Here is a 13449-nt window from a genome sequence, read left to right on the forward strand (position 1 = left end):
CAGACTTCTGCTGGCTCCATCCTTACCGAGGGAGCAAAGGCCTTCCTTCGCTCGCAGGTGAAGATGAGCTTTTAGCTTCATTCAGCGGCCCTCAAAGGTGAGCGAGCCGAGACCCATCTGGAGGGCTTGTTCAAACAGACGCTGGGCCTCACCCCCAGAGTTAACCTTCGAATGTGATGGTTCCCAGATGGCCTGAGACTTTGCCTTCCTAACAAGTTCCCAGGTGGCACTACACTGATGCTTTGGGTCCTGGCACCGCACTCTGGGAACTGGTACAGTGCCTCGGTTGGCCTTTTCTGGATCATCTGGAGTGGGCGCAGAGCCCAGAGCCTGTCCCAGCATCCACATCGCCCCATCTTTGCTCAGCGTCTGATTAGGAAACGAGTATACAGGTAGCAAATACAAAGATGAAAAGTAGTTCGAGAATGTTTCGTGGTGGCAGGTGCAAACTGCACGTGAATCCAGAACCAAATTTAGGTGTTGAAGGAATGCCAGTGGGTGTGGGTGACTTGCTGAGGGCTCCCTGGAGGTGGTGGCTTTCAGCCAATGGGAAGGACGCCATGGACAAGGAGTTGTGGCCAGAAAGGAAGTAGAATGTATGGTGAAAAAGCCCTTCTTGTGGCCGTAGCTGCGTGAGGATATCTGCCCCACCTGGACCTCTGAGTCTTTTTTTTCTTTCTTTTAAATATTTATTTATTTGAGAGAGAGAGAGAGAGATCGAAATTGAGTCGGGGAAGGGGTAGAGGGAGAGGGAGAAGGAGACACCCTGCTGAGCAGGGAGCCTGCTGCCTCTCAATCCCAGGACCCTGAGGTCATGACCTGAGCCAAAGGCAGATGCTTAACCGCTGCGCCACCCAGGCGCCCCAAGAAAAATATTTTTGAAATTACTTTTATTTACCTAACTATAGAAGTCATACATGTGTAACAAAAGCAGCTTGGGAAATCAAAACATCAAGATGAAAAAATTCATAATTCCATACCTGGAAAAAAAACCACAAATAACATTTGATTTCTAGGTTTTTCATCCTTCTCTTTCCTGTAAGTACACATGTGCCACAGTGCCGTTCAAAGTACTTAATGTGAAGAAAGCACTTGTGTATCCTGTTGCTGAAAATTCACTTACTGGAGAGGGAGAAAGAGGCACTATCTTCCAAAGGCACAACACGGTGGAAACAAGGGCTGATTCCACAGCGAGCCCCTGGGAAGGGCTTCTGCGCTCTGTCTCAGTTCGGAAAACTCTGCCTGTCAAAGGCCTTGCTGGTAACCCTCAACACGTGTGCTCAGCATGGTCTGTGGTTCTCTGCCCCCAAAAGGCCCCCCTGGAGGGCCCTGTTTTTCTAAGTGCAGGAGTTTGAAGCCGAGAGGCTTTGGAACCACAAGAGCTCACCTCACTCGAAGCCCGCCCCCCTCCGTGGCTCTGGCTTTGTTGAGCTCCACGGGGTGTCTCGGCGGAGCGGTCTGAGCCGCTGCTTTGTGCTCCCCCCTGCACCCCGTTCCCCAGGGAGACTTTAGGGAGCCTCAGCCCGTCCTCAGTGGGGCAGGACTTGAGGGCACAGCCAGAGCCCAGAAGGGTGGGAACATCCTCCGTGAGCATTAAATTAGATGACCCCACGTCCGTGCCTCTGGTTTAAAGGAGGGCTTCTTGGGTCTTCAAGTCCTGTTGATTCCTGGTTTATACCCAGCTCTAGCGGGCATGGCGGCTCGGGACGCTGCAGGTTGGAAACGCTGCCGGAGGCTGGGCAGGGATGCTTAGCGAGAAGTGACAACTGACAGGCAGGGCGGAGACAGAAAAACGAAACTAAGCATCAAACCAGCCCAGGGATATCTGGAGCCACCGGGTGTGGGGGCCCCCAGCCCCACGCACCGCACCGGGGGCATCCCTGTGCCATGGGATGGTGACACCATCAGGGATCCTGGTACCCCAGAGCTGACATTGTGGTCGGCGTGTTCCGCGAAGGATGTGTTAGACGTTCTGATATCTTAAGAGAAGTTCAGGGGCTTAACACTCCGTCACTTTGAAAACTTACGCAAGGGCAGAGATCATGCTCTGATTTAACTCAGTTCTGCAAACATGGCCCGGGTGTGTGCTCAGCACATGCTGGGAAGGCCAGGAGAGGTGGGCGGGAGGGGACTGTGGCTGTTTCCTTGGAACGGTAGCCTAGAATCAAAGGACAAATTTAAGTTGTGGGAAGCAGGAAGGAGGAGGAGACCTTAACAAAGAGTTAGTTTTTTTCAATGAATTGCAATTTCCTGCAGTGTCTTTTTTTCTTTTAAAAATCTGCTAGCAGGTCTATTTCAGTTCTGGTTGGTTTGCTGGTATTCGTTCTTTCATTCACTCCTTTATGCTATGACCTTGATGGAGAACCTACTATGTACCAGGGACCATGCTAGGAACTGTGTGTGCGGCGAGGAAATCAGCCCCCGTCCAACCACGAAGGCAGAAAAAGATAAATGCTATGAAGGAAATACGGCAGGTGGTGGGCTAAGAGTGACTGGGAGGGGCCAAGGAGGGCTCCTTGAAGAGGTGACGGAGACCCGAGTGGCAAGGGGAAGCCAGGTGAGAAGGGGGCAGGACCTTCCAGGGAGAGGCAGCAGCAAGTGCAAAGGCCCTGGGGTGGGGATCTGCTTGGTATGTTGGAGGAGGTCAGTATGGCTGGAGTATATAGTCAATGAGGAAGATGGTAGAAATTAAGTCAGGAGGGACTGGCTGCGGTTAGGCCCTGAAGCTGTGGTAACCAGTTTACTCTCGAGGATTTTGAATGGTAACTATTTATAGAATGTGCCAGTTGGGCGAATAAGGTTTGGGCCTCTTAAAAGCTGGGCACCTTGGCTCTGATCCCCAGCTCCAGCGACGCCTGTCCCTCCTGAGCTATGCAAGAGGATGACGATGGCTCAGGGCAAAGCCATCTCTATACGAGCTGTGAACCCACAGCCTCCTGACCATGGCTCAGCATTTGTACCCTAATGGCCTGACACCTGCCCTCTTCCTCTCCCGCACTGCCCATCACTTCCTGGATGCTGAGCTCTGACTTACTGTCATTTTCACTGCACGTTGGGTTAGCTGGGAGGGGTAAGTGGGGGCTCTCGTTCCAGTCCGGCCTCCCCAGGTGAGTCCCTTTTCTTAGGGACCTGTGGCCTCTGTGTCCCTTTCTGTAACATGGGGCTCTTGGCCAGCCCTGCTGCCCCTCGGAGCTGCCCAGTGACGCCATCTACAAACCTTCCGTGGCCTGGTGTTAGAAAGCTGCTCCTTGCTAGCCACACCCTTATTTCCTTAGACCCGACGTTTCCCCCTTTCCTTTGACTTTAGAATTTAGTAGCTGTGAAACGTTGGGCAAGATTCAGTCCCTCTCTGTGCCTCAGCTTCCTCTTTTGTGAAATGGAAGTTATGATAAGACACTTGGGAGGAGAAATGCAGTCGTCTCTGTGATGCGTGCTTACTCAGTGCCCTCCATGAGTGTTCACTGCACGTGTCCTTTAGAATGTCCCGTGAAGATAAACTTTAACTTCATGCAGTTCTTAACTGGGGACGATTTTGCCCCCCCCGTCCCCTGCCAGGGGATCCTGGGCAATGTCTGGAGAGTTCTTTCTGGCTGTCACAACGGGGGTGGGGGTGCCACCAGCACCTTGTGGGTGGCGGCCAGGCTACTGCTGAATATAACACAGGGGACAGCCCTGCACGACACAGAATTATCTGGCCCAAAATGTCAACGGAGTGGAGGTTGAGAAACCCCGGCTTACTATGACTTCCAAAGCCGTAGCAGAGTGGCCGGGCCTCAGGTCCCCACCTGAGAACAGCCAATAATGTGTGGCTTTCTGCACCGTCGTGACTTCGGGAAAACTTGAGGGCTGAGCCCCTTCACTGTCCCTACAATGCTTTCATTGTGCAGCTCATGTGATTCAGGGGGCATCTTGGGGAAGGTGGGACCCGGCACCTTGGCTTACAAGCGAGAAAGTTCACCCCCGGGGAAGGTGACCCAGCTGGCCCGAGATCGCAGCGCTGGGACAGGGGGAAACGTGCGTGGGAGCTGCAGCCCTGCGGGACCAGCCTTGCCGTCGTCCTCCTGCTCTGGGCCCCCACTTTCCTTTCATTCATGCTTCCCATCAGCCCTGTCTTTGGCCCTGGAAGACCCGCCAGGGCTCTCTCCTCCTTTCCCACATCCGTCACCCTTGCCCCCCTGGCTTTTCTGTACCGCCAGCCTGGCTGATTCTAGAACATCCCTGTCAGTCCCTCGGGCACTGAGTCAGCTACAACAGGAAGGGGTCAAATCGGTCACGGCAGCCTAACATGCTGTTCCTTGTATGAGAGATGACCACGTCCCTCCCCACCGGCCTTGTCGGCTCAGCGTGCTGAACGCACCTGTCCCGCTCCGCCACGTGGCTCGGAGCTCCAGGGACGAGGGCCAGCCCAGGGACCCACAAGGCCAGCACAAGCCATGAGCACATCCTGTTACTCTGTCACCTAAGATTCTGAGCAGGTTAATTTTTAAAATTAAATTTTTTAAAGATTTTATTTATTTATTTAGAGCACAAGAGGTGGGGAGGTGGGCAGAGGGAGAGAGAGGATCTGAGCTGAGCGAGAATCCACGCTGAGCACGGAGCCTGATGTGGGGCTTGATCTCACGACTCTGAGATCACGACCTGAGCTGAAACCAAGAGTCGGACATTTAACCGACTGAGCCACCTGGGCGCCCCTGAAAATTATTTTTAATTGTTAAACAACTGCTTGTTCATAGTTGAGAAGAAAATTCACATAATGGAGGAGGGTCTGAAGTAAAACGTTAAAACCCCTCAGGCTGTGCCTTCCCTCTCCTTCCCTAGCACGAATGCCCATGTTTCATATCCTTCCAGACCCTTCCCTGAAGGTGTTAAGAAGGGAATGCTTTGAAATCTGCTCAGTGAGTTGAGATTGTGCCATGTCAATGATTTAAAATACAACTCTGCTCCTAGAAGTTTCTCGGCACCATTTTACACTCCCTTCTTGCTCTGAAGCCTCTGGTTGGAACTCCACAGAATAGCCAGATTGGTTCCCTCTGGGACAACGAGGAGACTGGAGGCGATAGGAGGGTCGAGGTCATTGCACACGGCAACTTGAAATCATTGCTTTCTGGGACCATGAAAGAGAAGGTTTGAGGGGGAGCCGGGCTGCTCATTCTTCTTCCTTAACCTTGAGGGATCCCCGTGCCTACACTTAAAGCAGGTTTCCAGTGCTACTTGGACACTCTCACCCAGGCTTGGTGCTAAGTGTGGTCTGGGGAAGGCAGAATGGAGGCGTCCTTCTCCAAGGAAAAGGAAGCCCTCCACCTCGGATGCTTAGAAAAAAAAAATGTAGAAAAGACTTCAATGAGATGTCAGTGCTCCCAGCCACATCCTTGACAGAGAAAGGAGCCATGCGTCCGGCCCCTTGTCGGCGGTGTCTTTACTTTGAATTTCCCCAGAACCCAAGAAGCGAGAAACACTTCCTTTTTCGACATCAAGAAGAAGGGGTGGGCCAGTGGGTGAGGACCCAGAAGTGCGGGAGGGGCTGCCATGCTTCCGGGGTCAGGTGGGGGGTCCACTCCCTCCCCCACTCCCTGTATCTCCGAGTCTGCAGTGGTGGTTGGGCCCGGGGATTCTGGGCACTTCCATCGTGTGGGTGCAAGCTGACATCTGCCCCTGAAGATTAAGTCCAGTCCTGAAACTGGCATTTTCCAGTGTGCAAAGCCAGAAAGGGCAGGTCGTGGGTTTTCATTCAAACGGAAGAAAAGTTGGCTCCCTGCGTCTACCACAGCCGTTTGCCTTATGAGGGATGGGGCGGGGCAGGAAGGATAGTATTTGAAATACTTTGAGATTTTTTTTTTATACCTTTAAAAAGGTATTTAGGGGAAGAAGGGTGGGTGGGTGCTAGAATAGCTTTTAACTCTCCTCCTGATGGCAAAGGCAAAAATAAAATACCTTCACTCCATGTAGAAAGCATGTCATTTGGGCCTTGGATTTGAGGGTGATGGATTCCAGGAAAAGTGGACTACATGCCACCTTGCTCCATGCCACAGCACCTGACCCATGGGTCTGTGAGGGACTATCACCCTCGAGCAGGGATCTCTCCTTCTCTGTCCATGTCCACCTTCCTTCTGGAGTTTTGATCCCACCTGGCATGGTGTCCGTCTCTGGCAGCCTGTCCAGGACCGCAGAGACTTCCACGGCTTGGCCTGGCAGGTTGGGACAAGGGCTGAGCTGAGCTGCTGTCTGCTGGCCACCCTCAGACCTTCTTCTGGATGCACCCCACTCAGAAGCTGGGGAGGGGGTCTTGAACTTGCTCAGTGGGGACATCCCTGTGTGTGCCCTGCCCCATGGCTTCTGATCATTTCACGGCCTCAGGGCTGGAGAGAGGGAGCTTGCTATCTTCGCACTTTCTGTGCACGTGGGTACGAAAGCATGTCTATGGTCTGGGCGCGTGGGAAGAGAGCATGTTCTGGAAGGGGGCAGCTCAGAGACGGCGGCACTTGCTGCCTTCTTTCAAGCACCCAGTTCTTGGAGCAAATATGAAATTTCACTACTAAAACTTTCTGCTGCATTAAAGGATTTATTTTTCTTGTCGCACCCAGTTGAAATCACGTGGCACAGGGTTTGAAAAGGAGGGAGGAGGCTCATTTAGGTCTCTTCATATTCCTGCTGTCTGAGAGGCGTTAAAGGGTAGGCTGAAATGCACTTGATGGAGGCAGTGATGAAATCTTGGTTAAGCATCCCGTCTTCTCCACGGACGGGGTGCATCTGGGAGGGCGTCCTTTCTTGGAGCAGGTGCGGAACGACCTCCAGTTGGAGCACCGTGTGGGTATTTTCCCTCGTAGAAAGGCAAATCCTATCAATCCTTGCCCTGGGATCTGGAGCGGGAGGGGCCCTGGTGGTGTGGCGGGGCCTGGCGCATCAATGCCCGTGGGCAGGAAGGCTCCCTTTGCCTGTATCACCGAAAGTGCCCCCTCCAGCCGCCTGCGGGAGTGGCGCCCAAGGCAACGATGCTAGTTTACAGTCGAGGCACGCCGCTAACAGATGTGGGGCTGCCGAAACCTGCAACCTGCTGAGCCACAGCTGTCTTGGCCAAAAAAAAAAAAAAAAAAAAAAGGTATATAGAATGCCTCTTAGCTGCCAACTGGAGTTTTCTGCTTCATCGGCTGCCTGTCTCAGAAGGACTGTCTGTCTGCCGTATTGCTCTGCTCGGATGCTGTCTGCCCACCTGGATTCCCACCCCCACCCCAGATTTGTCTCCACCTTCTGCTTTCTCTTCCCCGAGGACAACTTGAGGTGTGTTGGAACGGTGATGCTCTCAGTTCAGGCCCGATCAGAGAGTCCTTGTTTTGTAGAACCTTCTGGAACACCTAGGGCCATCTCATTTTCTGTGCTCAAGTAGGAGTGAGCTGAAATCAAGAAGCCGACTGTTAGTTTTCAAGGGCTGTCTTAAATGATCTCAAACTGAGATGCTTAAAAGAACAGAAATCTATTCTCTCCGTTCAGGAGGCCAGAAGTCTGGAATCAAGGTGCCAGGAGGGCTGTGCTCCTCTGGAAAGTGCTGTGGAAGAATCTTTCCCTGCCTCCTCCTGGTTTCTGGTGCAGGGCTGGCATTCCTGGTGTTCCCTGGCTTGTGGCTGTGTCACTCTGATCGCTGCTTCTGTCTTCACATGGCCTCTTCTGTGTCCCTCCGTGTGTCCTCTCCTCTTCTCAGGAAGACACCTGCTCCTTGGAAGATGGTGTCATTGTGAGAGCCTCAACTAACCCTATTCCAAATAAGGTCACATTCTGAGGTTCCAGGTGGACGTACGCTTTGTGGGTCCCCCATTCAACCCGGCACACTGACTTTTAGGGATATTTGTTTCCCATTTATACACACAAATACTTTTTTTTTTTAAGTTTTATTTTTTTTTAAGTAATCTCTACACCCAACATGGGGCTCAAGCTCACGACCCCGAGATCAAGAGTCACACGCTCTTCCGACTGAGCCAGCCCGGCGTCCCCACAGATACAGTCTTGAACGAACTTGGGATCATTGTTGTTCATTTTAGCACATTTCTAAAATTTAGTGTTTAGAAGTGTAACATTCACGTGTTGCGTTCTTTCCACGTCTAACTAACTTTTGCAGACTTCATTTCCAGTGACTGCCTCCTGGTCTGCCAGGTGCGTGGCAGGACAGCCTAGCGGTTCAGAGTACGGGCTCGGGAGCGAGGTGGCCGGCGTTCGCATCCTGCCCATCTCTCTTGGGCTGCTGTGGGCTGTGTCCTCTCCCAAATCCGATGCTGGAGTCCTAAGCCCCAGTACCTCAGAATGTGACTGCGTTTAAAGATAGGGACTTTAAGGAGATAATTAATGTAAAATGAAGTCATTGGGGTGGCCCCTAATCCAGTAGGACGTTGTCCTTCTAAGAAGAGGCATTTAGGACACAGACACACACAGAGGGAAGACGCCAAGTACAGATCTTCCTCGACTCAATGGAGGTACAATTGGCAATACGTGGAAACTACTGAAAGTCGAAGATATTTTATACATCGAACCCACCGAATCTCACAGCTTAGCCTGGGCCCCTTGAACGTGCTCCAAACACATTAGCTTACGGCTGGGTGAAATCATCCAACGCAAAGCCTATTTTACAATGAAGTGTTGGGTCTCTCACATCGTTTATGGAACACTGTACTGAAAGTGGAAACAGAATGGCCGTATGGACATAGGATGGTTGTCAGCAGGAGCTGTTTGCGCCGTGATTGTGGGGGGAGCACCCCCAGAGAGCATCGGACCGCGTATCCCTGGCCCGGGAAAAGACCAAAATTCAACATTCCAAGTACGGTTTCTACTGAACGCGTGTCATTTTTGCACAAGTACAAAGTCAAAAAATCGTAAGTTGAACCATCGTAAGTTGGGGGCCATCTAAATAAGCCAAGGAGAGAGGCCTCGGAAGAAACCCACCCTGCCAACCCCTTCATTTTAGACTCTCAGCCTCTAGAACGGTGAGAAAAGAACTTTCTGTGGTTTGAGCCCCGCAGTCTGTGTTATTTCTCATGGCAGCCCCAGCAGGTGGATACGCTGCCTACCGGCGTAAAACACCGAACCTCCGAGGCCTAGTCTCTTCTCTCTGCAATCAGGTGTCATACGGTCTCAGTAAGGTTTAAATGAGAGAATGCTCCATGCGCGGCCTGGCTCGGGCTGGGCTGGAAGGTGCTCTCGGCAGCCCCCGGTTGGTACCCCCTTTCATCAGCTCTCTGCCGTTACACATTGGGTGATTTCTGTTCATTCACTGGGCAAGTATTTACTGGACCCCAGTTGTGGCCATTTGCCCCCTGACACATAAGACTGTGGCCTGGGGTCAGCAGCTGGGTTCACTGCTTTTGGCCACTTTCTTGGGAGGTTTTTTTTGTTTTGTTTTGTTTTTAGGAGCATTCTCTATCCTCCAAGCAGTTTTCACCAAGCACCCCCCATGGAGGGCCCTGAGATGGGAGCGCCCTGTTGCCATATGCTCCAAGGCCAGTGCCCAGGAGACCCTTTGCTGGTGACAGTGGTGAGCTATTAGGCAACTCGCAGCCCCAGAAAATGTGGCCATTGGAGCGATATCCCTTTCCTTTTTCCTTTTCCTGTAGGGGTCTGATGGCTGCGGCCACCACCTGGTGACTCCATGGCTCCAGGAGGCGGGCATAGGCTCCTGGCGGTGGGAGCCCTAGCCCGAAAGCCTTCATGGGCATTTCACACCTGCCCATGGCAGGGAGTGGCCCTTACGCTCCTGTTAAATAGTTTGCGGCCCCGTCCCCTCGAGCTTGCTGGCACCCGTGGAGTGCCGAGAGCCTGCGGCCTCGGGAGAGCTCCTGGAGGCCGAGTCCTGCCAGCCCCTGAGTGTTCCCCTCAGCCAAAGCCACCCCCTGCCCTCTGTCCCCGCCTCCTCCGTCCCTGGGTGTCTTTTTCTTCTCCTCTTTTGAAGTGCGAGCCTCAGAGCCCCAGCAGGCAAACAGGATGCTCCCCTCCCACACGCACAGACTGCAGACGAGACGCTCGGGTCGAACCGCATCCTGCTGGCAGTGGTGGGTCCCATCTGCTGCGGACCTGCCGTGGGAGGGGGCGCAGGGCTGAGTGCCAGGAGGGGTCCTCATGAGGCAGCTTTCATGAGTCACTCCGAGACTCGCTCCAGACTTCCAACTAGGTGGGCATGTCAGAGTTCCCTCTGGGAGCTCTGTGCCTGGAAAAGCTGAATAATGCCGGTGGTGAGGGATGGTCCCACCTGCACAGCGCATTTGTGGGAGGCCGCGGAACGATAATGGCATTCCTCATCCCCTGCCTTGCCCTTGGCTCTGATTTTTGCGTTTTCTGGGAGGGTTTTTTTTTTATTGTTGTTTTTAAAATGAATAATTTCTCAGTCTAGGATTGCAAGATTGCTCTAAAAGAGGTGACGGCCACGGAGAGGCACAAGGTGGGGACTTACAGAGGCGTGTTCTTCCTGAACAGCTGCAGATCTGAGGCAGGACGGGAGGGACACCCAGGGAAGGTCAGGCAACAGTGTAAGAGTTTAAGGAAAACACGAAGTCCTAAATCTTTCCCTGAGCAGTGGACTCTGAGGATAGCTGAGTGATTTAGGCGCTTCTCCTGCGGGTGAAGCTGTGTTGGGAGAAGGAAAGTATAAGGGCAGAAGGTTCTAGGCCTCCCATCCCCCAGGCAGATGTTCTGAGTCCTTAGACTTCATCAGTCATTCAGTTTTCAAAATAGTTTGCGTGTGTGTTGGGAGAGGTCGAATTAAAAAGATGTCAGGGTTTTACCACCCACTTGATAACCCCGCCTGGCAGTGAGCGACATTCTAGACACCTCTGGAACTTTCCACTTGTTGAGCCCATCGTTGTGCAGGGAGCGAAGACACCAGGGTACACGGTGTGGACTTTTCATCTGCAGAAGGTCCTGAAAATCCAGTTAAAAGTTTTGAGAGAGAGATGAGGAGGGAGATTTCTCAAGAGACTGGACTCCTCGACAGCCGGAAAATGCTTCTCTTTTCTCCACGGCTTTTATAGGCCAAGGGAGGAGGGCGGCAAAGGATCGGGTGGGAGTGGGTAAGAGGGGGTGCTGGGAAGAGGGACTGTGGCTAACTCTCTGAGGACTGTGGTGCAGGAGGCAGCCCTGTAAGCCAGGAGACGTAGGCTCCATCCGGGGTCTTCCCCTCGCACCTGCCGAGCATCCCCAAGAGGCATTGCTTTCCCAGAGCCACGCTCCTGGGCTGTGTGAGCACGCACGTGCCCCCATGGTGCAGCCAACTGCTGCTTTCTTTAATTAGGGACTGTTCCCAGAGCCTCTCCTCGCTAACGCGGTACTTTCACTCCCCTGCCTGCATTAAAGAAGCCCCATTTTGTTTCTTGGCATAATAACAGGTTTATTTGAGATCTTGGATGCCGGACTTCTGGGGGAGGGGGTCTTAACACTACCGGCATCATCTGAGATGACAGCGGCCTTTCCAATAACCACCCTCTCTACAGGAATGGTTTCTGTTCTGCCATCTCAAGTTTCTGGAGAAATACGTCCCTGTGTTATCTGTCCAAATAAAGTGGAGATTCTTAACGGACCTCTTGATAGAAGGGTACGAGTCAGTGCTGTGTGCATTTATACTTCCGTGGAAGATAAAGGTAGATTCGTCCGTGTGGCTATTATATTCCATTGAGACTGTCTCATAAGGACCAAAACCATCCAGGAAATCTTCCTGGCCCAGCACATGACTTACTTGCTTTGTGTGTTTTGCATGTAGTTGCCTCCTTTGGCACACGATAGGTATTTAACAAACATTTGATAAAATGACTCATGGTCCGATTGGCCTCAACCTCCAGACTCTTTTTCCTTTTCTCCTTAGATCTTCAACCTTATGAAGTATGACAGCTACAGCCGCTTCTTGAAGTCTGACTTGTTTTTAAAACACAAGCGAACCGAGGAAGAGGAAGAAGATCCCCCCGATGCCCAAACTGCAGCTAAAAGGGCTTCGAGAATTTATAACACATGAGCCACCAAAGAGCTGGCAGGACTGGCGGCTTTGGGAAGCGAAGGAACTCCCTCTCAGGACCGTGCAGGGTTTAGAATTGCTTTGTTATCTGTAAGGACTGAAATGTACAAAACCCTCCCACGGGATATGTGTATTTTATTAACTGCTTGACCAGTGCGTTCTGCATGATGGCTAATCTTACATAAAAAAACAAATAGCTTTGACGTTTCAGTTCACATACACACACTCACACAAGCACGCACAGCAGAAGAGTCCTTAAACACTGGATACTTCAGGCGTTCTGTAGCTTGATTGAACATCCGCTGAGGCCACCAGGTGAAACTTACAGCCACCTGTTACCTTTTAAGTCTTTGCCCGGCCTCTGGGGGAGGAGTCAGGCATGTCCTCGGAGTCACTCGGCAAATTAGCTCGAGAGTGAGTTGATCTGCCAGACTCAGGCCCCTGAGGCTGTCATCAGGCACCTTTTGGGTTAAGTACTTGTCGAGAATAAGTTCAGGGCTGGGAAAAGGAAAGTCATCGCGGACAGCCTCTATAGATTCGGGGAGCTGTGTGCGAGCACCCTCAGAGGGTTCTGATTTCTTGTGTGTGGGTTCGTCCTGGTTTTGCCTACAGTCCGTGACATTTCATGCAACACAGATAAATAGTTCATCTTGCCAGAAACAAGATCTCAACCAGGAAGAAACAAATGCAAAATTGCTCAGGGTCCCCGTGACAACGCAAGGCCGTGTTGAATGGGCTCGTGGCCCATGGCCCGTGCCGATGATGGAGTTGGTGGGATGTTCTGTTCTCCCATAGCCCGTCTGGGGACCTATCGGAATCCTTTCTCTTCGGCCCTACCCTTTGCTGGACTTGTTAACTCTGGGCTGGATGCTTCAATGAGGGGAAAGAAAATGCTCTTTGAAAGTCTCTTCTTGGGTGGAGAGACTGTGAATGAAACCCTGCTGGGCCTGGGCTATCCCAGCCAGCCCAGGTACCCCCTCCCCTCCTTTGCGAGCAGAGCCCAGCTGAGCCCAAGGTCAGGCACGGTTCCCTTCTGCCGCTTGCTCCCGCCTCCCGCTGCTGCCAGACCTCTCCAGCATGTTTGCCAAACCTTCAACTCCTGTTTGTACAAACAAAGCAACCAGACTGTTACTTGTGAGCCTTCCCACTCAGACTTTTCCATTTGCAAAATTCCCTGATGTCGAGGGTGACTGTGTAGTTTATTAATCACACAGGATGGTTTTGAGAGAGAAGGGAACTGAGTTTAGTCATTACGAGGGGCTGGGGTGGGGGGGGATAACAGGCGGAGACTGGTTCTGCTCTGAGTGAGCCAGTTTGCGATGATGGCCTTCCCCTCACGTGACCTCTCTGCCATTCCCCTGACTCCCCAGTGTCATCGTCCCCTCACTGTGGCGGAAGGTTTCCTGCCGTCCATCTCGGGCCTGGGGAAGGGACGGCCTTTAGAGAGCTGTTCACTGTTGAGAACCAAGTCA

The 13449-nt window shown here is 52.3% G+C and overlaps 1 protein-coding gene across 4 annotated transcripts in view; it reads left to right on the top strand.

The window, feature by feature from the left end:
* RGS10 (regulator of G protein signaling 10) overlaps positions 1-12175 on the top strand; it is a 38888-nt gene extending 26713 nt beyond the window's left edge. For all 4 annotated transcript variants that reach the window (XM_040624325.1, XM_040624326.1, XM_040624324.1 and 1 more), the window contains one exon: positions 11831-12175. In XM_040624325.1, the coding sequence (XP_040480259.1) occupies positions 11831-11977 (147 nt within the window). In that variant the 3' untranslated portion in view covers positions 11978-12175. The remainder of the gene's footprint in view (positions 1-11830) is intronic.
* The last annotated feature ends 1274 nt before the right edge of the window (positions 12176-13449 follow it).

The sequence above is a fragment of the Ursus maritimus genome, unplaced genomic scaffold (assembly GCF_017311325.1).
Source record: "Ursus maritimus isolate PB19 unplaced genomic scaffold, ASM1731132v1 scaffold_7, whole genome shotgun sequence".
Lineage (NCBI taxonomy): Eukaryota > Metazoa > Chordata > Mammalia > Carnivora > Ursidae > Ursus > Ursus maritimus.